Source organism: Clinocottus analis, unplaced genomic scaffold (genome assembly GCF_023055335.1).
Source record: "Clinocottus analis isolate CAN_PGR_092001 unplaced genomic scaffold, fCliAna1.0.p SCAF_12, whole genome shotgun sequence".
NCBI lineage: Eukaryota > Metazoa > Chordata > Actinopteri > Perciformes > Cottidae > Clinocottus > Clinocottus analis.
Window position 1 is genome coordinate 17,752,910 of NW_027175843.1, and position 26,162 is coordinate 17,779,071.

The 26,162-nt window shown below is 42.1% G+C and overlaps 1 protein-coding gene across 7 annotated transcripts in view; it reads right to left on the reverse strand.

Annotated features, from left to right (window-relative positions):
- Positions 1-26,162, reverse strand: part of lrch1 (leucine-rich repeats and calponin homology (CH) domain containing 1) — a 59,451-nt gene that overhangs the window by 31,548 nt on the left and 1,741 nt on the right. For all 7 annotated transcript variants that reach the window (XM_068572045.1, XM_068572043.1, XM_068572040.1 and 4 more), the window contains exons 2-4: positions 6,740-6,884; positions 2,224-2,350; positions 1,745-1,850 (exon numbers count right to left, since the gene is read on the reverse strand). In XM_068572045.1, coding sequence (XP_068428146.1) covers positions 1,745-1,850; positions 2,224-2,350; positions 6,740-6,884 — 378 coding nt within the window. The remainder of the gene's footprint in view (positions 1-1,744; positions 1,851-2,223; positions 2,351-6,739; positions 6,885-26,162) is intronic.

The following is a 26,162-nucleotide window of genomic DNA, read 5'->3' on the forward strand; positions in this document are numbered from 1 at the left end:
GGGAAGAAGAAACCATTCAGGGAGTCGGATCCTGCAGACTGCCACGACTGCCGCCTCACTGAGGAGCCCATCAATTACGACACAGTGATCATTACAGACTCTCCCTGCCGGCGCCTCGTAATTAAAACCTCTTGGAGGCGGTAATAACGTCAACTGAGCTGCTGCGATGGAGGGAGGGCCGACACCCGGCTCCTGGAGGTAAACGTATCCCGGCTTCTATTGGATGCGAAAACAGTCTTGCTGGGAGGACAAATGTTTAAATATAGTTCAAAATGCATCAAAGACAAGGAGAAAGTGTTTTTATTTTTTAAATAAAGCACCACCACATGTCGATAGATTCAACAAAATATAAATAACACTATATTTCAGCCGCACTAGCGGCTCTTTGAGGCTGCACAGCTAAATGCTAGTTCAGTGTTTGTGTGTTATTGTATTGTATGTTTTGCAGTGGTGGAATGTAACAAAGTGCATTTGATAAAGTACAAATTCAAGGTACTTTGTACCTTTTTACTTTTCACTCAACTACATTTGTCAGACAGCTTTAGTTCCTTTACACGTGTGTTCATCCCCTGTCTGTTCAGTGAGAACCATCAATCTCCAAATGTGGGTGATTTGGAGTGTTTGTGATGCACTGAGGACCGAGTGTTGAGAACAGTCTCCTACTTCTCAAGCTAAAATAAACTACTGCAATGCGTCGGCACTAAGCTGAAAACGGCTGTTTTTGTGAGCTCATGAAAAGTTGACGGGGGAAAAACATCATATATATATATATATATATATATATATATATATATATATATATATATATATATATAGTCTAACATTTGATTGCACACAACAAATACTTCTACTAGTACATTTTCTTTCCCGCAGTGTGGTAGTAGTTATTTCACTGAAGGAGAGGCTCTGAATAGTTCTGCAAACACTTATGTACGGATGATTTTTCCATCAGGTCTGCCGATCTGATCTTCAGATTTAAGCTTGACAAAACCCCCCCAAGAGCTTGGCAGGCCGTTAAAAACTAAAAACCCTCTAAAACAGTCATGGTGGTCTTTTTCTCTGGAGTTCTCCAGAGCACCGATGAAGTCTGCACAAGCTCAACAGATATTAAATCAAAAACAACATCCCTCCCTCTGTCAGGCTGCCGTCCAGTCTGCTCGCTCCAAAGCCTCCCTTTCGCCGTGGCATCGAGCCGCTCGGCCCGGATCAAAAGCTCGACCCATCGACCCGGGAGACGAGCGCCACAGACAGGGAACGAGCATACGTCGAGACGGGGAAACACGGCGCAAACAGACTGGCCGAGTCGAGGTGCAGGAGGAGCTGATTCATCCAAAACAGGCGTCAGAAATATTTTCATTTCATGTGGAATATTTCCTCTCTTTTTTTTTATCCATGGAAACATCACCAGCATGATAATGATTCATGCAAAGTGTTCTACGTAAGGTGACAAGCAATCCAAGAGGGTGCAGAATTCCACACAGATCGTAAAGACTCTCTAAGTAAATGTGTGGTTTGTGCTAAAGAGAACGTGAACGGTGGCTTCGTCGAAATGGCTCACTGAAGGAAAGGGAAATCTTTTGCAAGCAAACTTCAGCAACCGTTTGGGTCCGAGTAAGAACCTAAGAGCCGTCTCTGCTGTCCATCGTCGTCTTAGACATTGAAAAAAAAGACAAACTGGCTAATTTGGGCTCAACGTAAGCCAGAGAAAAAGAAAGAGAAAGACGTGCTTCTGTCACACACTCACCTTCTGGCAGGACGCAGAGGAGGTTTCTGCGAACGTTTAGTTCCCGTAAAGCTTTGAGTCTGCTGATGTAGCGAGGAAGAGCCGTGATCTCATTGCAGCTGATGTCCTGCAGGAAGAGAAGAAGCAAACTCAGGAGGGAAGCTGGTAAAGCTCTTGGATGCATTTCATTTTACTACATGATGTATAATAAATCTGATATAGAACAATTATTTATTTATTGTCCGACCTTTGATTATCTTTAGCTTCAGAGAACAACATTATCAGTCACAGTAATATGTTGGTACATTATAAAGTCCTACTGACGAGCTCACTGCGGCCGTCGCCATGTTGAGAGCCGTGTGGAGTCAATACATCTGCACTAGTATTGAATTCAGCGCCGTTAATACTATCTGAATGTTTGAGGTGAAAATGTGGACCACAATTCCTTCTCCAAACACACACACATACACACACTACAGATCCAGAATGAAGAGGCTCACCAGCTCCATGAGGCCGTGCAGCTGTCCGATGGTCTCCGGCAGGCTCACCAGCTTGTTGTTGCTGGCGTTGAGGACTCTCAGAGGTAAACCACACAGGCAGGCCGGCAGAGAACCCAGCTGGTTACGACTGCAACACAAACACTCACTCCATTAATCACGACCATGGGACTTTTTTCGATGTATAGTGCACAACTTAAAAAAACCACAACACTTGTTTCTTGCACTACTGGTGCTGAACTAAACATCAAGGTATTTATATTGGCAGTGTTCACCTGGCAGTGTTTTTCTTTTCTCATAGAAACTGATAATTCAAAGTTACACCAGGAAGAAAATGACCGAGAAATCCATGAATATTTTAACACCAAATCTTTCAACGCTGCATTAAAATTAAATGAAGAGACGTGAGCAGTGAATGCATTACAAAATAAACGTGTTCTATAATACGATTTCACATTTCAACACACGAGAAGAAGTGCTGTTTGTTTTGCAACACGGAGACAACAGAAAGCCCCGTGGGGGGCGGGGGGGGCAACACTTCCCCTTAGCTCTATGTGTGTCTGTGTCTGTGTGTGCGTGTGTGTGTAAACATGCAACCAGACATCATTATGAAACAACAAGGTCTGCATTTCAGAACGCTTAAGGACATGTTATTTAGAATACAGATTTCCAACTGGTTTTAGTAGAAAAAACGAGGAACAGTTCAACGTGGACGAGCTGCAGGAAGCTGAAGCGGATGATGATGTGCACGATGTCGCTGAGCTGCAGCGACACTTCCCTTGAATGAAGTCGACCTCAGTCATATTGTATTTAAAATGAAAACATAAAAGGTTTTGCCCATTGATACCTAAACACATTTCCTCCGCTATCTCCATAGCCAGTGTGTGTATAATTTTGATTTGTTTATTTTATCTCCAAATTCTGACATCCTGAGTGCAACCTCGGTGTAGGACGAGGCGGCAAACATACAAAATATACAGGCAGAAGATGAAAAAAACATTTTTGACACAGGATAAAACTGTGAAAATGTATTTTTTTTATTTCACTGGGTCTTCAACAGATACAGCGTGGTGTGAACCCGGCACTAGACGACAACACGCCTCTCAGTCACATGACAGCTGTCGTAACCGGGAGCAAACAAACCAACGAAGCACCGAGAATGAACCCAACTTCAAATCGCCTGATTCAGACCTGATCCCGATCCCGCTGATCGGCTCAGGATGCGGCACTATTTTTAGGCTGAATTCTGACTTTGATGTCTCAAAGGAAGGTCTGATGCAAGGCAGACAGACGGTTTCTGTTTATTTTTGTGCTGCGTAACAATGACAGACACGCGGATCACTTCCAGCACGAACGCTGCAAATATGCAGGGTAGAGTAACTGGACTTGTACTTGTACTGTATTTTATTGGAGTTCATCAAATGTCTGCATCTGGTCGGTGAAACTAAAGTTCACCTTTTTTTTCTGTTGACTCATCCTCTTAGCAGCTTGCGTCGATGCAAGACACACACACTTCTGCATTGAATAAAGTTTCAACTTCAAACTGCACTTGTAAGGGGAGGGTGTGAAACAGCTTGGAACACCTCAAACCAATATGTTATCATAATAATCAGAAAGGGATTCATCACTTTGTCTCTAGGAGACTGTTTAAAAGGTCCAAGTGTGTTATCCACCCCCTTGTTAGATTCCTGTTGTATCTGCTGTTGCATCTTCTTTCATTTCATTTAAGCGTCACTAACAACTTGAAATTAAATTAGGTCGTGTCCAAAACAGCTCCTGTGAGGCAAAAGAACGTCTCTTTTATTTCCCCTCCCATTAGTGCCTAAAAAGGCACTTCGGGCTTCCTGTATGAATAAATCTCACTGAGAAAAGCAAATGGCGTCTTTAATCTCTGACCAGTATGAGAGAAACACAGCAATACATAAAACACAACACACACGGATGTGAAACCACCTCTGACTCAGCTCTAAATATAACATTCAGGAAACATAGAAGTGAGTTTGTCCAGCTGGTCACACACATTTTAGGAGGCGATGGAGACAGTAACAAGACTAAGAGTCTGCAGGCAGGCCGGCCGGCCGCTCGATGAGGCCGTACAGCTGTGCTTTGACTTTGAATTAAAACGTTGATGTGACGATGAAAAGTCAGAGGATCGTCATCACGATTCATCCCGAAGGGGACCATGAATGCGCGGACCACATTTCCTCAAAATGCATCCATTAAGTCACGAAGCTAAAGATGAAAATCATTCTGAGAAATATCATCCAAAGTTGACGCTAAATGTAAAGGAAGGTCTTGTCCTGTAATATTGCTAATATTTTCAAAACCTAAAGTCCAAATGTGATCAAGCTTTCTTACTGTACCGAGATAAGATTTCTGTCTACAGTGGTTATTATGAATATTATGTGCGCGCACACGCGCACACACACACTTCAATGGTCATGTGTTATACGCATGCTGGTTGTTTTCCAACCATAGCAGCACTTAAAAACCTAATTAAATTGATGAATCATTAAATTACGAATTTACTCAGCGATAGCAGCATGACTAGAAAGTGTGTGTGTGTGTGTGTGTGTGCGTGTGTGTGTGTTCAAGATGACTATGTTTAGTCATGCAAATGAGCGGTCCCGTCAGTGCGTCGTTGATCTATATTAGATTCATTATCAGCGGAGCAGCAGAGAGGAAAAACATCGGATTCACTAAAGATAAAAAATATGATGGTTGAAGAAAATAATCTTTTATTATCTTTATGAGATCTATACTTTTAATTTTTCATTTATTTTGGAGTTATCCAACCTCGTCAGCTTTTACACTTGCTTTTTATATTTAAATATCGATTATTTTCATGATGTTTTTGTATAGTTATAGCGCTTTCACATTTTTAATTCCGTTTAGTAAAACACGTTGTGCATTAAAAGTGCTTTTTCAACAAATTATTATTATTCCCTAAAACTCATTTGTTACTTTAATCTAGATTAATTTATTTTTTATCTTTAGACCTGCAGTTAATTATTTTCTTATCAAGTATTTTTTGGATTAGATGTCCAAAAAAATCAATTAAACCAACCAAGGAATCATTCAGTCTTGAGGGGAAAAAATCACTATCATTTCCCTTTGTGGCGCTCTCGAACATGTATTATTCATTCCAAAACCCAAAGGTATTCATAAGCTCAAACTATGTAAATATGAATTAATTTAGGATTATTCATTATTATTATTTATTTATCTGAATCATTATTTCCTGAAGGTCTTTGAATGTCAGATGAGCAGAAAATCCTCACAAGTGAGAAGATGAAACAATATAACGTTGATTCACTAATCATATAATCATTTCAAATCTAGAGGTTAGGACAAATATATGACATTATTAAAAAAAGATCAAAATCACAAGTCGAGTCTATTTTTTTATGTTGTGATTTGCAAACAGATCTGAGTCGCATATCAGGAGCAGTGAGAGGCTCACAGGGATGAAAGCGTGTAGACAAAGACAACACCTTGACCTTTACACACAACCTGACAGAGTGCAGTGTGTGTGTGTGAGAGTGAATGTCATCACCAGGCGTCTGTGTGTGTGTGGCTTGTTAAATTTAACTAATAGTTCACTGAACACCAGCTTTGTGCATTGACACAGTTTACGCACACGCACCCACACACACACCTATAGTTGAAACAGTGAAAGCGCTGCGACAGTAAGCCGACACACAATACACAGTCTGCTCACATTAAAAAGGACAATAACACCGTTTTCATTTTTGCTTCGTCACTCTGATTTGGTCCAGTGTTGTGTTCAGAGTGCCTGACAGCGGCTACACAGATGTACGTACACACACACACACACACACACACACCTAAATCAACATGGCATTTGGGCCACTACAGTAAACTTTAAGTCCTGTGAAAGCTTTGGCCAGAATTCCTGTCTGTCATTATAACACCAACTTAATTAAAAGTACTAAAATAATTTTGCTACCGCAACTTTTTTTTTCTTCTGGTTAGATAAAAGTGGACTGTGAATACGTAATTCCCCAACGCTGAGGGCCAGTGACTCACCAAGCTTGCAATATAAACCCTGCTTTATATAATAAAACATATTTTACAATGACAATATTTTGTATTATGTATATTATGTTGTATGTACGGCAGCCATGATGCAGCATTAACATGTGGGAAAGCTGAGTGTGCTCTAGCCCAAAGTAAGGATTATAATTATACAACAATTCTTTTTTCCCTTGTGTTTTACAGGCGTCTTTCTGACGACTAAAGGTCAACAGATTATGTGACAGTAAATAAAGTTTACTGGCTTTCCTGCACACGTAATCTCCAAGTGTTTGGAAAGAACTGCTTCAGAGATGCTGCAATGCTGCATCGTACCCAGAATGCAACACTCTCAAAAGTCCTCCCTTATATATTAGAGAGCAAGAGAGGGAGAGAGTGCAGCAGCCCAGCTTGAGAGGGAGAGAGTGCAGCAGCCCAGCTTCGGCTCTCACACTGAAAGACAAAAAAAAGCAAATGGGTGTACCTAAGATTTAAGGAGGTGAGCGACTGCAGGCCGATGATGCTGTCCGGGATGGTCCTGATGCAGTTGTGATACAGGCTCAATGTCTCCAAGGCGACCAGGTGGCAGACCTCCGAGGGGACGTCGGCCAGTCTGTTCTTTGAGAGGTCTGTCGAGAGAAGAGGGAAAGAAAGACTATTAAATGATCGGTTTCACAAATACAGATGAGTCAGTTTGTGTTAAACACATTTTTTAAATATCGGTGGACAAACAGGCTTTTATTTAGAATACTTTCGACACTCTGACCGTCCGATCGGCTCGCTTTGTGCCCTTCGTGTTTATTGATAAGCTTCGTCCAAAAGGTCACGCTGACAGCGAATGTTCAGAGCGCCCCCTATTGGACAACGAGGCAAACCACTGCAGACGCGTCCTGTGCTTATAGAATGGATACGTTGAATTTAAACCGGTCAATAACAGTTTATTTCATTTCTTCCACGTCTCACAAAAATTGAAATATCAAATATAAAGTTGCAGCTTCACTATAGATATCCAATTTAATAGAAATGTGTGCTCTGAATGAAACACTTCCATCCGAGGCATAAATGTCGTCAAACTCAGGGAAGTCAGTATTTGGCAGCGGAGTGTGTGTGGGGGAGCGGGAGGGGCAGGGGGGTAGAAGGGGGGGGGGGGGGGCGGCTGGAAGTCGTCCGCTCAAGGTCAGGATTGGTGACATCACATCCTGCTGTAAATCGGCAACAACAATATCAACTTGAGTTATCAGCGGCAGCCAAAAAAAGGCCAAGAAATGTCAGGCCAATTACTCCACATTGTTCTGGCGAAGCTGAACTCTTACAACAAAACACATTTTGCTTTGTTAGCAGAGCGAGAACTCCCCGAGAGTTCATTTCCTCTGCAGGCAACAATCATGGAAACGTTCTGTTGTTCTCAGTGTTTCAAACCTAATGAGGCCTCGCGAGGAAACAGCTACGTCTCACTTGAGTCTTATTTGTGTGGAGTATCCGTCAGAACTTCTGCCTTTAATAAACTGTATTGTGGAGTCACTTCCTGCGCTTGATGCAGATTATATTGTGGACAAACAACACTGAGGTTCTCTTAGAGAAACAGCCATGCTCGTGTCTTCGGGCACCTCGTTTGTCAGCGAGAAACAAACCATTTGCTGGACGGGACGTCAGAAGATTAACAACTTTTAACCGCATCAGGATTAAATGATTGAACGTTTATCGGGTGAACCGCTTCTAAAAGGTGTTGACTTTCATTCAGATTAAAACATGGATATCAGTTTGATCTCTGTGTCCAGGATAGAGTAAAGGTCCATGAAGTTGCTAGCCTAGCTTAGCACAAAGACGAGAAGCGGTGGGAAACTGTTTAGCCTAAAGCTAAATCAGGTAATTCTCCCAACAAGTTCTCCCAACAAGTTCAGAGCCCAACGTGATGGCCGATTGTGGTCGCTTTCTGTGACAAATAGTCCGAAAGATATTCATATTTACTGTGAAACCGAGACAAGAAGCAAATCAATACATTTCAAAAGCTGGAACAAGAGAATATGTGGCGTCCCAAGACTTTGACGTTCAGACAGATTGGACTTAACAAAGCAGCGGCGACTATTCTGTCGGTAAACATTACAACGTGGATGTTCAATCACTGCGCATAAACAGCACAGGCAGTGTTGCATCATGGGTCACAGAGTCAGAGGAAGTGCTATTTAAAACAACGCGGTTGAGGAACAAAGAGCTAGTCAGTGCTGCTTTCATCCTCCGAGCAAACAGCCGCGGTCTGACTCAACGACCGGCCGCAAACACACTGCCGTTACTGGCATAGGGAGTGTGTGTGTCTGTGTGTGTGGTCAGATATTCATAACCAATGTGGACATTTAACCTCTACATAACGATGCACAAAGCATTTTTTTAGCGTTCACTACAGTGACCTTAAGAGAAAAGCATGTTTCACACAAAACACACACACACACACACACACGAGGAGAGCTGCTTTGAGGACACATCAGTCTCAAAGACACACATCTGTCAGGTTGCATTTGAATGCGTCTACACATGTGAGGTGACATCAGTGATGATACAGGCCCAAGGTCATGTGACCCATGACACACATGCACACACTACTGTTACTACTACTGATCTAGACTGACTGATACAGCATGTCCAATGTGCAAATATTGTATCGTGCTTTATGCTTAATACATTAGTAAGAATCACAAAAACCACAGTGTAGCTTTTTGTGTGGTTTATCTATCAGAGTTCATGTAGATACTCACGCATCACCCCAACGGCACAAAACTCATTGTGATGCGACTGTTGCGTAAAGCTACATGCTACATGCCGGGTACAAGGCGGCCTCGACGTTGACGACGTTGACTGCGGCAGACACTTCATTAGTGAGCACGCGATGGGGAACGGAACTCAAGGTCTTGCCAACCTCCGGAGAAGAAGAAGAAGAAGAAACAACATTTTATGGTTGAGCCTTTTAGACTCATGACTAAGTGTCGCTTCATAACTTTCTTAACAACAAGCGAGTTAAGAAACTGGGTTGCACCAGATAGAACGTAACACGAATGCTTTAATAACGTTTGGACCGGTGACTAGATGCAGCAAAAGATTCATCACACAGAGTAGTAACGTTTCAAGTGTTCACAAGTATCATCTGCAAGATTTGTATAAGTAGCATTGCAAGTATCATCATGCTTAATAACATCATTGTGAAGAAGTGAGTGCATGCTGTCAACTATTTCCCACCGACAGTCTGTTTTCAATAATCTTGTCCAGTCTCTCATTCTCGTAGCAGGTTCGGCATTTTGTTTATTGAACACTGACATTATAACTCGAGATAATAAACTCTATAATTGTCCCAGATGTGATATTTTAGTGCAGCATGAAACAGAAAACATGAACACATTGTTTTCTCTTCCACTCAACAGAAATGAAAGCTGACTTCAAACTCCTTAAACAAATGTCCGCCATGTTTTACATCTCGCCCTGCTTCCTGTGGTGAAAGCCTGATTCCTTTCTGCTGCATTTTAATGCCACGTTTAAGGCTTTTGTTACGATTTTAGTCACTCTTTTAAGATTAGTTTTCAGCCCTCTGCTTACAAGCAATAACAAGACAGGAAGTGCAATTAGAAACAGCGAAATACAAAATAAAAAAATAAAGACTTCTGCATCGTTTCCACAACACTGTTTGTTAACAAGCTTTCCTCACACCTGGAGGCAACTGAGCAGATCACTGTGAGAGAAGTTCATCTTGTGTATGACGCTGTAGATATAAAATACACCCAGAGAAACAGGCGTGGGGCTTCCTGTGTTAATAACAACACTCTCCCTCTTACGGGACAGGAAGTGATCTCATCGAGGCCACGAGGCGGGTCGGCGCATTGTTGTCGATGTGCGACCTTTGACCTCTAGACGAGAGAACGTGAAGAAGAATGCCTCGGGGAGTCTTCCTCAGCCGAAACGTAAGTCATCCATCATTTCAGAAGCAAATCACGAGGAAAATGAAAAATACAATAATGAACATGAAGTTCAGTTACATGCACACAAAGTTACATTCATGCACATTATATCAGAAATTTACTAACAAAAAAAAAATCATTATTCAAGATGTCCAGTGCAATAAACATCCATGAATCCATTGAGATGTAATGAAAAAAGGTGCTTCCTATTATTGCAGAATTAGCATGAGAATCGACACGTTTTCACAAATTTTTCAGCATCAAATCCAGTGAAAAGTGTTCAACTACATGCATGGGTGAGGGTTTAGTCAATACACCGTATGCACCTTTAATTCTTCTGAGGAGCTTTCCTTTTTAGTTATCAGCTCCTATTTTAATGTGTTATTATTGTCAACTCAACACTTTCTCGACATTTACTTGTCTATATAACAAATCAATAATGTACCTTTTCCATCAGTATGACAGTCATGTCCGACTCACTGCAGGAGTTTTATAACACAAATAGTTTTCAGTCGCTTCTTATTTCCAATTGCATCCATTCAATTGATTTTAGATTGTTGTTACGATCAATGAACCTGCAACCTCCTGCACAGACGTTGACATTAAAAACCTCCCAGCAGTTCAAATGGCATCATTTAAAAAAAACATCTGGGAGGAAAATGGTTGACTTTCACCAACAGTAGCTTGGGAAAAGCTAACGGGTTGAAAAAAAATCAACATAGTTGAAGCAACTGGACATCATTTTTGTCGAGTAGGAGTTGCGAGTATGACGTCTAACCATCTTACATCATTCTTGCTTGAACAAAATGTCACATTTCTCAGACCTTTATGATTTAATTTGGCATTAAAAAACACAAAACGCAGTCCTGGGGGCTGTGACACTCTTGCCCTGAAACTTTATTTCGTCATCAACTGCTCGCCATGATGCTCTTCTTCTCACCACTGTGACACAGAATCAAACAACACGAGTTAAATCTGTCCGCTCGGATACAATTACAAACCGCTGAAGACGTTTCCATGAATCGCAAGTGTTCACTGCGTTGTATAAAGCGCTTTGTTGAAGCGCACAGAGACGACGTGCGAGCGGTGACGTGAACTTCGACCACTCGAGGTACAAACACTCAGAGCAGGAATGTGGAGGCTGAGCAGCTGAGGCGCGAGAATGTTTCCTGCCTACTCATTAACACAGAGCTCTGTCATCTCACGGCACTGCGAAACAGGACGGGGAAAGAGGAAGGGAGGAAGCGAGGAAGGAAGGGAGGGAGGAAGAAAATGATGAATGATGGAAGTTCACGTTTAAATGTCAGCTCAAGTTAAGTCCCTTCTATATTCACCAGAGAGTTGGAAACAAAAGAAACACGCACAGGGGGTCGACTCCCCGTGAACACCGTGACGTAACGAGCACAAGTTCACGCTGCTGCCGGGTGATGTGGTTATCGTTCGGGGGAGAGACGCCTCAAGATCTCGGTGGCTCAACCACTTCACCAAAGAACTTCCTGCCGTGAAAACCCGAACGAAACATGAACTGTTCACACAGTAAAGAAGAACATGTCTGCTCATTGAGATCAATGTGCGACGTCTTGCATGGAATAAAGTCTGCACTGCACGTCTTAAGTTTACCTGCTACTCATTCTGGAAGTCAGTATCATTGTTGTCTGCTTTGGAGTTTAAGTTTTTTCTTAAAGTACATTAAAAAAGGTTCATAGTGAAACTAACTTCTGGCTCTAGTTCATCCATGACAGTAAGTTGTCGCATTGTGATTGGCTGAAGATCGTCCCTATGGTTCAGATTGAAATTCCGCAGAGTCAGCTCGTCTAGTTGTGTCAGCCTGAAGATCTCTAAAATAAGTATATTTATATATACATATACACACATACACTGTGTGTGCGTTGTGGCTGCATCCTCTGGTTGTGCAAGAGAGAGTCCGCCCTGCAGTACTGTAATGACAGGCTTCATTACACACACGCACACGCACACACACACACACACACACACACACACACACACAAAAGAGCAACACTGCCATATTAAGCAGACACTCGGTCTCACCCTTAGTGCAGAACAGAAACCGTTAGAACAGATAAGATGAAGCGTGTCGTTTCGGTTAATCAGCATCATTGTCATGAAGTGATAACACACAGACACACAAACACACACATAGACACACAGGGAGTGAGGGGTTAACAGGAGAGAATGAATGATGAGAAGAAACAGAAAGTAGAGGAATAGTAAGGAAAGGAAATGAAGGCATTCAGGTACTTGAACACATAACTGTGCGTTCACATACCAGGCATATAAAAGCTCTTGAGGAAAGCAGAGCTGTTCTAACATTAAGTCTATTCTAAGGTTTTTGTGGCCATATGAGAGAAAAGCAAACCTCACAGACCAGAGGACAGATGTGGACTCCGTGTGAGCAGGGTGTGGAGTTGTGTTACTGTGTTTGTGGGTCAGTGGACGGGCTGTTCTTGGCGGTTCCCTCACCGCTTGCTGAGTGCGGAGGAAACGGGATGCTGAAGCTGCTGTCAGGGGCAAAAACCCGCCGCCTCGGACTCCAGTTTGTGCTGATGGGGAGGAAGATGACGACGATGACGGTGATGATGATCTGCTTTGTTTTTAGAAAAAGCTACTGCTGTCAGCAATCGGCTTCGATATAAAATACTGAAATAATAAAGTTACAACAACACCAAGAGTACGGAGACTGTTTCATAACCACTTTTTACTTTTACAAGGAGACGAAGCAGATCCAAATGTTACGTTGTTTTATTTCGGTGATGCCAAGAAAAGATAAGCTTTCAACCTTCAACCCTAAACTTTTATTTTCTGACTCTTTTCATTCCATATGCAACTCACTATTTATGTCCAGTATTTATTTTTTCACTGTATTTTCTCACCGTTTTTAACCGAAAATAAATTCCATCTTTCGCTATTCCTCCCAGTTTAAATGTGACATCACCTCACGTGGAACAAATGAAGGATGATACAGGATGACAACAGGAGCTGAAGTCCCCATGACGACCGCGTGAGACTTTCTGCATGGATGCAGAGTCGCATGTCTGTGCAAACATGCATGCGTGTGTGTGCGTTTCTGTATGCATCAGCGGCTGCACAAACACGTGTGGGCACGAATGTGCGTTTCATGTTTATCTTGGGGCAAAAAGAAGGGGTAAAAAATGCATATTTGCAGATCGTTCAAATGTTTCTCAACCTAAACATAGATGTACAATGTGCGTGCATGCATGTGTGTGTGTGTGTGTGGTGGTCACAGCAGATGGACGTGGGTCAAGAAATAGGTCAACTAGAAATCCTGTGGGACAACCAGCCATTCCTACACGGTCACAAAAATCATTAAAAAAACACACATGATGTGCTTTATATGGACTGTTTATGGGAGAACGCACACGCACACGCAACACACACGCACCCCAAATTGTTTTCCTGCGCTACTGGAACATTCCTCATCCACCAGAAGGAGATTTATTTGACCTCAGAAAAAAAATCTCAGGTCCACTTTGTGTTTCTACTCCAGGCAATGATTCCTAGTGAGGGACAAACTGAGCTCTGACATTATAAAATGCATCTATTTTGTGTGCGTGTGTGTGTGTGTGTGTGTGTGTGTGTTTTACTTACTCCTCCAACAGTTTTAACTCTAGAAATGTCCAGAAAAAGCTTGGAGATCTAAAAAAATAGATTATTCAGCATACTTCAAATGGTGCCGATCCGCCAAGATATAAACAAATAAAAGCAAAAAGAACTCAGCTATTGCAACACTTCCTGTTGCATTATGGGAACCAAATTTGTGTGCTGTACATTTTATTACAGAGGCTCACAATGGACAATGTGGTGCTGTGTGTGTGTGTGTGTGTGTGTGTGTGTGTGTGTGTGTGTGTGTGTGTGTGTGTGTGTGTTTGGATGCCAGCCTAACGTTAGTCTTTCAAAGTCATTTTCATGTTTAATTGCTACAATATTTTTCAAATTGGATGCAATGTGGCCAACAGGAAAACGATCTTCTCGTCAAAGTAAACAGATTTCTACAACGAATATATTTACGGTTTGACACGTCGTTTGTTCGGGGCTTTTTTCATTGGCTTTGTTGACAGTAAGAAAAATATACATAACACCGGCCCGATCCTTTCATAAGCAAATCAGAATGTGTGTAGCGGTGTCCTCCCCCTCGTCCATGTTTCCCTCGCTCCATTTGTCTGCTGAATCTTCAGGTTTTTGTTCTGCAGAACAACCGACACGAATGGACTGTTGCGTAACGGAGAGAGCGATATTTCAAGTGAATCCATCCACCCACATCCACTCACTCTGCCTCCAGCGGCATCCTGACACACACACACACGGCCACAACCAGAGGATGTTAAAACCCCCCTTGGAGACAAAACAAACGGAAAGAGAAACGATCAAAATGTGCGTTCGTTTAGTCGTCGGATAATTCACTCATTCACAGCGCGGCGAAGGGACGCTCGACCTCATTTCCTGCCGCCTTGGAAGCGAAAGTAGGACGAGAGAAGAAGAACACCCAGAAAGATCAGTCTGGTTCTTTATCATGTACACACACACACACACACACACACACACACACACACACAGCTTTGGCTAATTAAGTTGTCACAGCGATTATATGCACACAGAGCTAAAGTCACTGTGATTAAAGTGTTGCAATTTAGCATCAAGACAGACAGACAGACAGACAGACAGACAGACAGACAGACAGACAGACAGACAGACAGACAGACAGACAGTATGTAGGTTAGCAGACCTCAGTTAGCAGACAGTTTGATAGTTAAAGGCCGTTTCTGACACTCCAAGTCAATTTCTTATTTCTCTGGCTTCTTTATCTCTGAGAGAATCCCACATCTACAAACTGTCAGAAAAAAAATAATCCCCCAGTTTATATGACGTCAGCTTGTGACCTATGAAGATAAATGAAAACAACACATTTGTTGCGTATTTCTCATGGAGGCCACGACTATTTGTGTTTGTTACATTTCAGATTGTCCTCATTCTGGTGAAGACGGGACGGCTGCCACCAAACAGAAGTCGGAATTGTGCTGGATTAAACTTTTCCACCCGACAAACGTAACTTTCAAATGTCTAAAAAGCCAGACAGGAACACTTGTTGAACAACTAATCAAACACAAAGACAGGTGGACTGTGATTGGAGTCACACGAGGACACAGATTCTCCTGTTTACGTCATCAAAAACCGGTCACATTGCTAGATAAGACGTGGGACAAAGGAACGAGAACAACAACAGCCGTAAACTCTTCAGAGTGAGCTGAACTTCTTCCGAACTTTGGCTCTGACCTGGTGTTCTGGATTATTAAATCACTCTCACTCCTCATGACACAACTATTTTTCCATTTGCTCAACGTTTCTTCCGGGTTTTTTTGTTGCTTATTCTCTCCCTCGCCTGGTGTCGACGGTCCTGATTCCAGTTGTGAAGATCAAACGTGTTAAAAGCGACTGGAGCCGCAGACAGTCAATTAGAATTATTAAAGACATGCGTATGTATGATTATATTTACCTAAAGCATTCCCTTAAGATTGAAGATGAAGATCTTCATTGCCGACACGCCATCATTCTACGTTACACCAGGTTGTGTGTGTCACAAATGTCAATCAGGTTAACAGTAACAGCAGGCTAAAAGCAAAACGTGTGTGTGTGTGTGTGTGTGTGTGTGTGTGTGTGTGGTGAAGAAATGAACATTGAAAGGTGATCAGCAGTGTGTGTCCCACTGGAAAGCCACTCCGCTAATAATAGTAAATCAACTCTTTCTGCACATGTAAATTCACAACAAACTCAAAACCCTCACAGCAAGAAGTCTGCCTCAAATAGACGTTTATATGAGAAACCGCTCGACAGATCTCAACATGCAGACCTTCATCACTCACTCTACTTTCTCCTGAGAAACCAAAACATGTTTCCATTCTTTAACGTGTAACGTGTGACCTTTGTGTAGTGTTTACTACACATGACTGGATTTAAAATGTCAGGGTGCTGGTTGTATCGGCGCTTTTCTTCTTTCTTTTTTTAAAAGAACATGACGTTACTCAGAATACAACAATGAAAGCAGTTACCTCCTTGTAGCGCTGCAAAGACTCAAATCAAGCAATTATACTGATAAGTTATTTATAGCCACTAAAACACCAATAAAAGATCGAACAAAATCCTTTTTTTTCTGAAGTCCTAGTAAAATACTGTCTCTGTTATGCAGGGACCTCCTGGTTTATCAGCTGTATTCCATCTGGGGGGTGTGTGTGTGTGTGTGTGTGTCTGACCTAGTGACCAGCAGACTGTCATGGATTAGTCGTACTGTAGAGGGTTTGGGGTGATTATTGTGGGGGGCTCACACAGATAAATATTGATTTAACTCACAAAAAAAACTAAAAACACAATTTTAAGGTGAGATTATTGCAACCGAATGGACAAACAAAATCAATTAAAAGCAGACGAATGTTGTCGTTTTTTCAACAATGCTGCTGATGTAGTGAAGACAGGATGTGAACAGACAGACACACAAAGAGCAAAACAGGTTGATAGACAGAGGGAAAAAATGTCAAGTATAAAAATAGCAAGACAGTAAAAAAGAGACACAGACGATGGAGGAGGAGTTCTGGCAGCCAGAGACATTAACAGGATTGGAGAGGGGGAGTTTCCTCAAACTGGCAACCCACAAGACCCTGCTACTGGCACACGCACACCCCCCATCATCATCATCAAATACAACAACAAGACCCCCACCACTGACCCACATCTTTCTCTGCTGTCAGCATATCACTAAACCGTGTGTGTGTGTGTGTGTGTGTGTGTGTGTGTGTGTGTGTGTGTGTGTGTGTGTGTGTCCACTGGCATGGACGCGGGGGGTGGCACGCTTTCAAAACAGCAACCCGCCACACACCCCTCTGACTGTCAAACATTATTTCTGGCACTGTGTTAAAGCAATTCAGGCTAATGACATCTTTAAAATTAAAAATATTAATTCCGCAGGAGGAGTCCGGGGAGGGTTTTTAGCGCAGACACCATGCTGGTTATAATTATATATATAATATATAACACATTTTCATGACCGTAAAAATGATGTGTGTTATTCTACATGCCGTTTCCGCCTTTTTGGAGAGAGTCGACCAATCAGGCGGGATTAGGCGGGATTAAGAATGGGGGGGAATAATCTTTGTTCTCAGTTGGTTACTAAAAAGATGCTTCCTTGGAAATAAAAGCATTAGAGAAACGGGAAATAGTCATGGATGACATGGACGCAGTACAGGTTGTTAAACCCAAGATTGTTTAGAAACTTCCATTGTTGAGGAAAGACATAAAATATCAGTACGTCAAGATTTTGAATCGTGCATTGCTTTTACTGATGTCTGCTTCACTTGTTGGTACGTTACCACACACACACACTCACACACACACGCAGTTTGCATTGAACGCACAGACACAAATACGGTTCAGATGGGTGAAACATTACTAAAAATGGAAAAACTCTTCATGACAGCAACACCAGACTTCAAATATCTCATTATTGTCCATGTTAAATTGCAACGTTGCACACGCACACACACACCAAAACATCCCCAGAGTGATTTAATGTCACACCTGAGCAAGTGAGACTGCCAGACTCTGAATGTTGAGATTAAATTTGGACAGATTTTACTTAATGCCACCGCTCTCATTTGTGTGGATGTGGATTCATATTGCTTTATGTGTGTGTGTATGTGTGTGTGTTTATGAGCATATGTGAACACTTATTTATGTATGCTGGCATGTGCTTCATGGTGTATTATGATAAGCCTGAAGGAGAGGGGTATGGAAAGTGGGTGTGCTCTTCATGGTGAACCAGTTACGGATAAGTGTGTGCTTGTGTGTATGTGTGTGTGAGTGAGAGAGATGTTTGGATGCCAGTATTATGCCAGTAGGATTTAGGTGGGAGATAGGTGTGTGTATGTGTGTTGGGGGTTGAATTTGGCCTACATTTGGAGGATGAGAGACGGCTCCTGTTTATTTATTCAAAGGGATTCGGCGTCTGTCAGGACAGAGCGACTGTACAGCGGAGATTTAGAAACACTCGAGCTGCAGGACCAGACGACGTCATCCCGAGGCTTAAATGCATCACTCTACACAATGAGTATTGCATTTATTGATTTGATATTCTCTTGAAATGCAGCTGGTGCAAACACACACTCGTAATTGTTAACCAAATACTTTTGCTGCCGTTATATTGTAGCTTTTTGTTTGTTTAATGGTGTATTTTGAACTGTATTATTTGTGTTTCATACACACATAAGTATGAGATTTCCGAGGAGGGATAAAAAGACAATCCAAACCCACTACGAAACACAAATCAAAAGGGATTATGGGTAGACGGAGACGGATGCAGATTCTGTAGCGTAGAGAGCCAAAATAAGGACTTCTTACTGATGCTCATATTCACGTCTCCTTCACCGGTCTGAGGAGGTAAATAACAGCAGTGGGTCTGGACTGGTTTGTCATTACTGGGTTACCAGAACTCAACAAAGTCAGGTGGTCGGTGTGTAATTACTCAGAGTTAAGCTAAACAAACCAAACATAAAACTCTTCTTAAGTTTGGAGAACCTTGTCACACTGACAACGTGATGTTACAACAGAACCGGCTAGAAGTTCTCCAGTAAGACACATTCATAAAACATATTGCTTTTAATAAACTGAGGACAATATGATGCCCGCGATTTGGTATGAACATCTAAATAATCATTTTCTGATAGTTTACTATCGAGTCTGAATTTAACTCTGAAACGATCAACCTGACCAAAGAATAGTTAAACAAGATTACAGATGTGATCAGCTGTCACTAACGGCTGAATTGCTGGTGGAATATTTATCGCCAAATCACAGCTCCTGAGGCGGTAAACTGAGAGAGCGTCATGTGCTCCTCTACAGCGCTTGTTTTCATTCAACTACGGGGGTAAAAAAAAAAAAAACTGTTAAAACATTTACAAGTTAGAGCCGGCACAGTTGCTCTACTGTCCCGACAACAAGACGTTTGTTTGTCCCGGGCCACTGTCACGTTGTCAGGGAAGCATAAACACGCCGGATCTCAGATGAGGAACGATGATTAAAAGATGGGGAGTATGGACACGCCAACTTTTCTCAGAATCACAATATTTGTGTGGGAAAGACAAATCGTGGCAGAATTGTGTGCGGTCTATTTAAACAACATGTCGAGACAGTCAAAAGTACGGTAAAATATCATGTTTAACAAAATGTCTTGTAGGGTTGAGGTTTGTTCCTTAAATTAAAAAAGTACCAGGATGATTTGTCAATAAACAAACCTAGCTAACAGGCGTGCACCTCAGCTAAATGCTAATCTCATGCGAACATGCGCACAATGACCATTAGGGGTGGGGGAAAAATCGATACAGCATAGTATCGCGATATTTTGCGTGGCAATATTGTATCAATACACGGAAGCAAAGTATTGATCTTTTATTTAATCAATTATAAACGTTTTGTTCCTATAATAAAATCAAGTGACTTTTTCTTGACATAGTTTTCCTTTGGGAACAATTTGCGGTTGGAAAAAATGTAATAAATCTCATTATATTGCAATACTCAATGTATCGCGATAATATCGGGACTTAAGTATCGTGACGATATTGTATCGTGGGAACTCAAATTCCCACCCCTAATGACCATGCAGGTGAGAACATTTAGCATGTCACTCCCCACTTTAGCTCGGTGCAACCGCAAGTTGATATTAGTGGCACAAAACATAGCAGACAATGGGATCCCTGTGTTTAACTGCTATAGCTAATCGTCCTGTCCCGAGTATCCGAGTGTTCGTGTGCTGTAGCTGCAGGCTGACGTCACCGGGGAGAAGTCTGTTCTGTCGTCTGTGTTTGTATTTTCTGCTCCACATAGCCGCTCAGAGTGCGGAATCAGATGAGAACCACCGATGGACAAAAATAAAAGCCTCAAAAGACCAAATTTGGGCACAAACACCCACTCGCACACAAGGTATGACCTCATCGCATCACAAGTCGACACAAGTTCACATTTGAGCTGAGAGTGAACTCCGTCTGGAGTGAATGATGATTTATTTTTTTTAGGAAAAAGGAAAAGCTCGCAACCGTATGAAGCGACGTGTGACATCGTCTTCGTGCTTTCAGTGTGCACAGCGGTCCCGCGGTCACAGTCGGACTCGCAGGTGTCAGGTATCAAAAGAAAAGACCACTTCCTGCTGGGCTCAGTGACCGAGTGTCCCGCAGTAAAGTCATGACCTCCGCTGATGTACAAAAGATCCATTCTGAGGAGACACGGCAGAAAGGTGGACGACTGGAAACATGTCCATTTCTTAGGCGGGTTCACGTTCCTTATAAAAAAGTAATATATCATTATAAATATATATATTTACACGACCACCTGTGTTACATTAATGCGGCTGTTTATCAAATACCTGTAAAAACGTCTAATGTTTGGGGGCCATGAAGTGGGAACGATGCCGGCTGTTGGACATCTGCAGCTGTATGTCATAGTTTTGTGGGACTGTGGGTGTCCTTGGTCTCTCTGACAGGAAACTATCGGAGCGGTTGCCTCCTGAACACAATGAGGTGGGGAGCGGTCATTTCCTGTCTCTGTGCTGGCGAGAGCACCACCTCGCCGTGTCATTAAGGAGATCCACAACGCCACCCGTCCTCAGGTCGGCTTTTAATCGAGCGCACAGATGTGCTATCACGACTGCTGCGGCATGATATAAGAAAAGGAATTGCACAAGAATGAATGATTAAATATATAAAACATAGCTATTATATTTTAATGGCGGCTAAAAGGCAACAGATATAGAAACTATTCAAGCCCTGACTCGCTCTATTCTGATCTATGTTATATAGATCATTATGTATTACGTCGTAGGCTGTCTCTCACTAATTCAAGCTGACAGGAGTCAACCTTCATTATGTTTCCTTTGATTGTATTCTTTTATTTTCCATCTCAGACCTGTGTGCTCATTTTCTGATCCGCTGTCCTTCAATCTGCCTGTCGGGTGTCTCTGGGGCGGTTCGCTCCTCTGTGAGAAACCATTAACTGCTCCATTAACTACTTCATTAACTGCTTCATCCACTATGCATGAGGCCCGGCGCCCCTTCAGCCCTCCGTGAACTCCACCTCCATCGACGCAAAGAGGTTTCAGGTCAAAATTACGGGAAGGGTTTTGTGTTTGAGCATGTATTTATTTATTCATGAGGTCACAGGTCAGGGTTAGTTTAAGAAAATAAGCCTCTTTTTTTTTTTTTTATACCAATTGTGTCTTAAACTGTCAAATTGTGGGAATAAAAAAGCAGTTGTTTGACTCATTTAAAGAAGATACTCCGCTACAGATGATTATTTCAGTGTCCTCACAAGTACAAATAAATGCGTCCAAGTGTGTCCGAGTGTGTCTGAGTGTGTGCGCTTTGGCCCCAGCTGTCATTACGTTCAGGTGTGGCGGGAACAGAGGATGGACCCTCCTTTAACCCAACAGCCCGCCACATTCCTGGGAATCCACAGCTTCCCTTGTGTGTGTGTGTGTGTGTGTGTGTGTGCATGTGTGTGTGTAGATGAAATGGAAGGAAGAGCAGTGAGGTAGAGGAAGTGAGGGTGTTAAAACTCTGGGTGGTGAATAATGCCTGAGGCCTTCATCATGCATCCATCCCCTCACATTAAACATGCTCTATTCAAATCTTACTGCATATTTTTTAAAAGTCCCAACATCACAAAAATGAAGGGGAGTTATTTTTTGAAAAATAAAAAGTCTCTGGAGAGGGCGTGTGGTGCAGTAAAGAGCTGGAGGAGACGCCTGTTGGTCCTTCCAACTCTGTAATCCTGCACGGCAACACATCTTTGACAACTGCTGGCGAGAAAAGCATGACATCATGGTGGTCGCGGTGCCGTTTTTTTGCGTGGCCAGTTTGTAATAACTCACTAAAAATAGCCACGTACAGCAGTAGTAGTAGTAGTGAAATCTGAGCGTGCAATAATAATACTACTAATAATAATGGACTTGGGTTAAAAAAAAAGAAATTGATTGAGCATAGAATATTTTCATATCAATACACGGATCCAAATTATCAATCCTTTATCATATAAGCTGTTAATATTGTAAATAACTTTTGGTAACAAGTGCTTTTTCAGTCAACTGTGGTGCTCAGTCGTATTCTGGTGCGGCCATGGGAAAAGTCAGCAGGATTTGCAGGAAGTGAAAAAATTACAAACTGCATATTTTTGTAGGTAATAAATTGCAATATATGTTATCAAAATATCTTATTGCAGTATTTAACATATAATCAAAATGTTTAAAATCGCAATAAGATTGTATTGAACATTAAATAACGGGATAATATGGTATCGTGGGGCTTCTAGTGATTGACACAGAGATACATGGAGAGTCGCTGACAGCTGAATCAAAACGTGAAACAAATGACAGTTAACGGGTCTAATGATGGACAAGTTAATTAGGGACAAACGGTGCAGTAAATCAGACATTTCACGTATAAAAAAAAGATTGGACTAAATAAAATAGAGATAACAGTGAGGGACAGAAAACATGCTCAATGAGTGGGAGGATGAAAATACGTTTGTTTCAGAATCTGGTCTAAAATATTTAGAGCAGATCTATTTTCATCTGGATTTGTGGGACTGATGCGAGAAGAGAGCGATGTCAATCCTGCAGATGGTTATAATGTGAATCACCAACATGAATCTTATGTAATCTCTCCGCGTGGTTCAAACACACACACACACACACACACACACACACACACACAGCGTTAATACTTAACAGGCAGTCATTGGGAGTAGAGTACAGTAGAATGAGTCGGTCAGCGTGTTGCTGTTTCTCATCAGGAGGAGAAAGGAAAGTAAAAACCTCCTGTAGCTCAGAACGAAACTAAAGAATCACTCAAACACACGTGTTCATTCATCCGACGAGAGCATAGTCGATTCAGATTAATCTACAGCCATTTTAATCATCTAGTATTACATTTTTTAGCATTCCCTAATTTGTTCTCATTTTTGAGACATTAAATATATTGGATGGTTTGTTTTGACTTCTCTGGTATTGAACTGAATAAGACCAAACAATATGAATATGCCAACTTGTGAAAATTGTCATGGGCCTTAAAAGGTCACAAATACTTTGAAAATGTACAAGTTGATTTATCGTTAAAATACAAATCAGATGAATTGATATTTGTGGCAGTCTACAACGTCCATAAACTCTAGTGAAGCAGTCTGAAGACATCCCTTGGGTTTGGACATCACTCTTTTAACTACCACCACCTATAAAAAGCCCCCCCAAACTCCTCTAAGAATAACCATCAGCAATAACATGACTATAGGATCATTTAATACAAATACAAAAAATGTAAACATCAAGATAATAATCAATCTGTAAAGAAAAAAAAAACATCTTACTGTGAAATTTACAGTAGGTCAAACTAAGGTCACGCCTCAGAACTGAACCACCTGTTTAGCTTTGAAACCTCAGCAGGTTTACCCTTATCACTCCCACACTCCCACACACACACACACACACACACTCACACACTCACACACACAGTTTGGCGGTTGCAGTTGATATCACCAAATCAGCCAAGCGAGGGGGAGAGAAAGCAGACTGACCGGTTGGTTGGGTTTAGACCATCCTGTTTCTGGACTCCGGTTGTGCTCGCCACCTCTAAAAAGGTATGCAGTGCTTCCACCATCATTAATATGTGATAAAGAAATCTAATGATACAGGCAGTAAAGACTAATGATATTAATAATAATCCGTTTGTAAAATCAGTTCCTAAAGCCAAAGATAAACTAATATATTCAGTTTAATACAATGATAAAGAGAGAAAGCAACTAATCCTCACAAAGATGGAGCCAGAGAATATTTGACGCTTTGCTTGATAAAAGATTTAAAAGAAAATTTAGAGAAATCGTTAATGTATTCTGTGTAAATCAACTTGTTGCCCAGAAGTATCTGATGTGAGAAGTACTGTCCAGTACAGTAAAAGGACAGCTGGAGACAATCTGAAACAGACCATGAGACAAAACAGAGCCAACCCTAAATGTGGTCCAGCCAAACAGACACAAAAACACGGACGGTGTCAAACATTTGGGCTTCAGAGGGTCGGCCGACACGTCCGACACATGAGCTCTCTGTCTTTTCCAGCACAACCAAACCTTCAGTCACAGGAAGACGTTTAAGGGAACCAGCTCCAGTTTGTGGTCCACTGCGAGCTGGGACTTGTGTGGCTGCTGATATGAAACTAGACCTAACCGCTGTGTGTGTGTGTGTGTGTCTGCGAGTGTGCGTGTGTGTCCGTGCATGTGCCTGAATATGCTTGCATTTTCAGTACATGTGCATGCATGTGGAGCTTTGAACAAACTGCTCGTGTGTAGATTTTTGTAAAATGTGTGTGTAGATTTTTGTCAAAAATGTGTGTGTCTGTGTGTGTGTGTGTGTGTGTGTGTGTGTGTGTGTGTGTGTGTGAAAGAGAGAGAGAGAGAGAGACAGTGACTCACTCTGTTCTTTCTCATCTATATTTTCACTCAGAGGGGGTTGATCACAGCCCTCGTGTGATCATAGACCACTTCAGCACTAATAAACCAGCACACACACACAGACACACACACGCAGGGTTTCCGACCATCAGAAACACACGTCAATGATTTGATAGATTAAACATGATGCCGTCCTTAATTCATGACATGTTCACTCTCCCCAGCGCGTTGGCGTTCCTTCAGTCCGTTTGTCGAATACCAAAACTGAAACACCCGAACACAGACCCAACGCTGGTTAAAATGCACGCCGTGACTGTGTGGAGACGCAGAGGAAACCTATTAATACATGTCGCACCTGCAGTCGTGCAGGAGGAGGAGGAAGTCTCCGCGAGAGGGAGCGACAGTTGGATGTTTGCTCTCGGCTCCACGAGGAGCTGTGCGATCCAACGGGTTGGCCTTTAATAGAGGCCTCGTCTGACGTCACTGACTCGGAGCATATTGCATTTCTCTAAAACGCAGAATAACTCGCGGTGTATTTTGCTGGTGAAAAACGTATTTTATCAGATCTCTATCTCTATCTTGCTATTTGACTCATCCGCCACAGACTCGGGAAATCAAACTTTGCATCTCCAGAAAAAGACAACATCCTCCCATAACGCAAGGCATGATGGGTAAGCGAGAGGCAAACAGGAGTTTCAATTTGTCATGCTGTGAAAGTGGAAAAGCTACCGTGAGGAACTAAACTTCCAGCCAAAACCCGACAGAACTGAATAAAAGAATCCGCCAAAAACCTACCACAACTGACAAAACACTGTCACATCACAGGCCCGTGTCGGTGGCGTGAACTTTCACGCCTGTTGGGCAAGGCAGCACTGAAGTACGATGCTGGATGAAACAGAAACCCTGAGAGTGTGTGTGTGTTCTGGACAGAAGTGTTCGAAGACATCAGCTATCGGTAAGCAGAATCCAAGTCCAAGTAAACCCTGATCCAGTGTGCCTCCATACTCTCACTCTATATGTATGTGTGTGTGTGTGTGTGTGTGTGTGTGTGTGTGTGTGTGTGTGTGTGTGTGTGTGTGTGTGTGTGTGTGTGTGTTGACGAGACCCACTGTGGTTATGCAAGCCACATTTCTTTTTTTAGTGTACATAAACAAAGGTTACAGCAACACCACGTCACTGTGACTTTCCGGCCCGGCTGTCACGCGGCCGACCTCGACGTCTACGCTGCTGAGAAGAGAACAGACTTCCCACAGAAAAGTGACTATTTTTTATTTAATTGGTTATTAAGCAGTTCATTTTTACGACCCTTGCAAAAGTTCATATCTCTGTCATTGGGTGGATTTCGGTTTTTGCACCAATCTTTTTGATTATATATCTCTATTGGTTATATTTTGGTTGTTGCACTCTTTCCTCCTTATGACAGTTCACAAAGAAGTCAATTTTTGTGAAGCCTTGAAG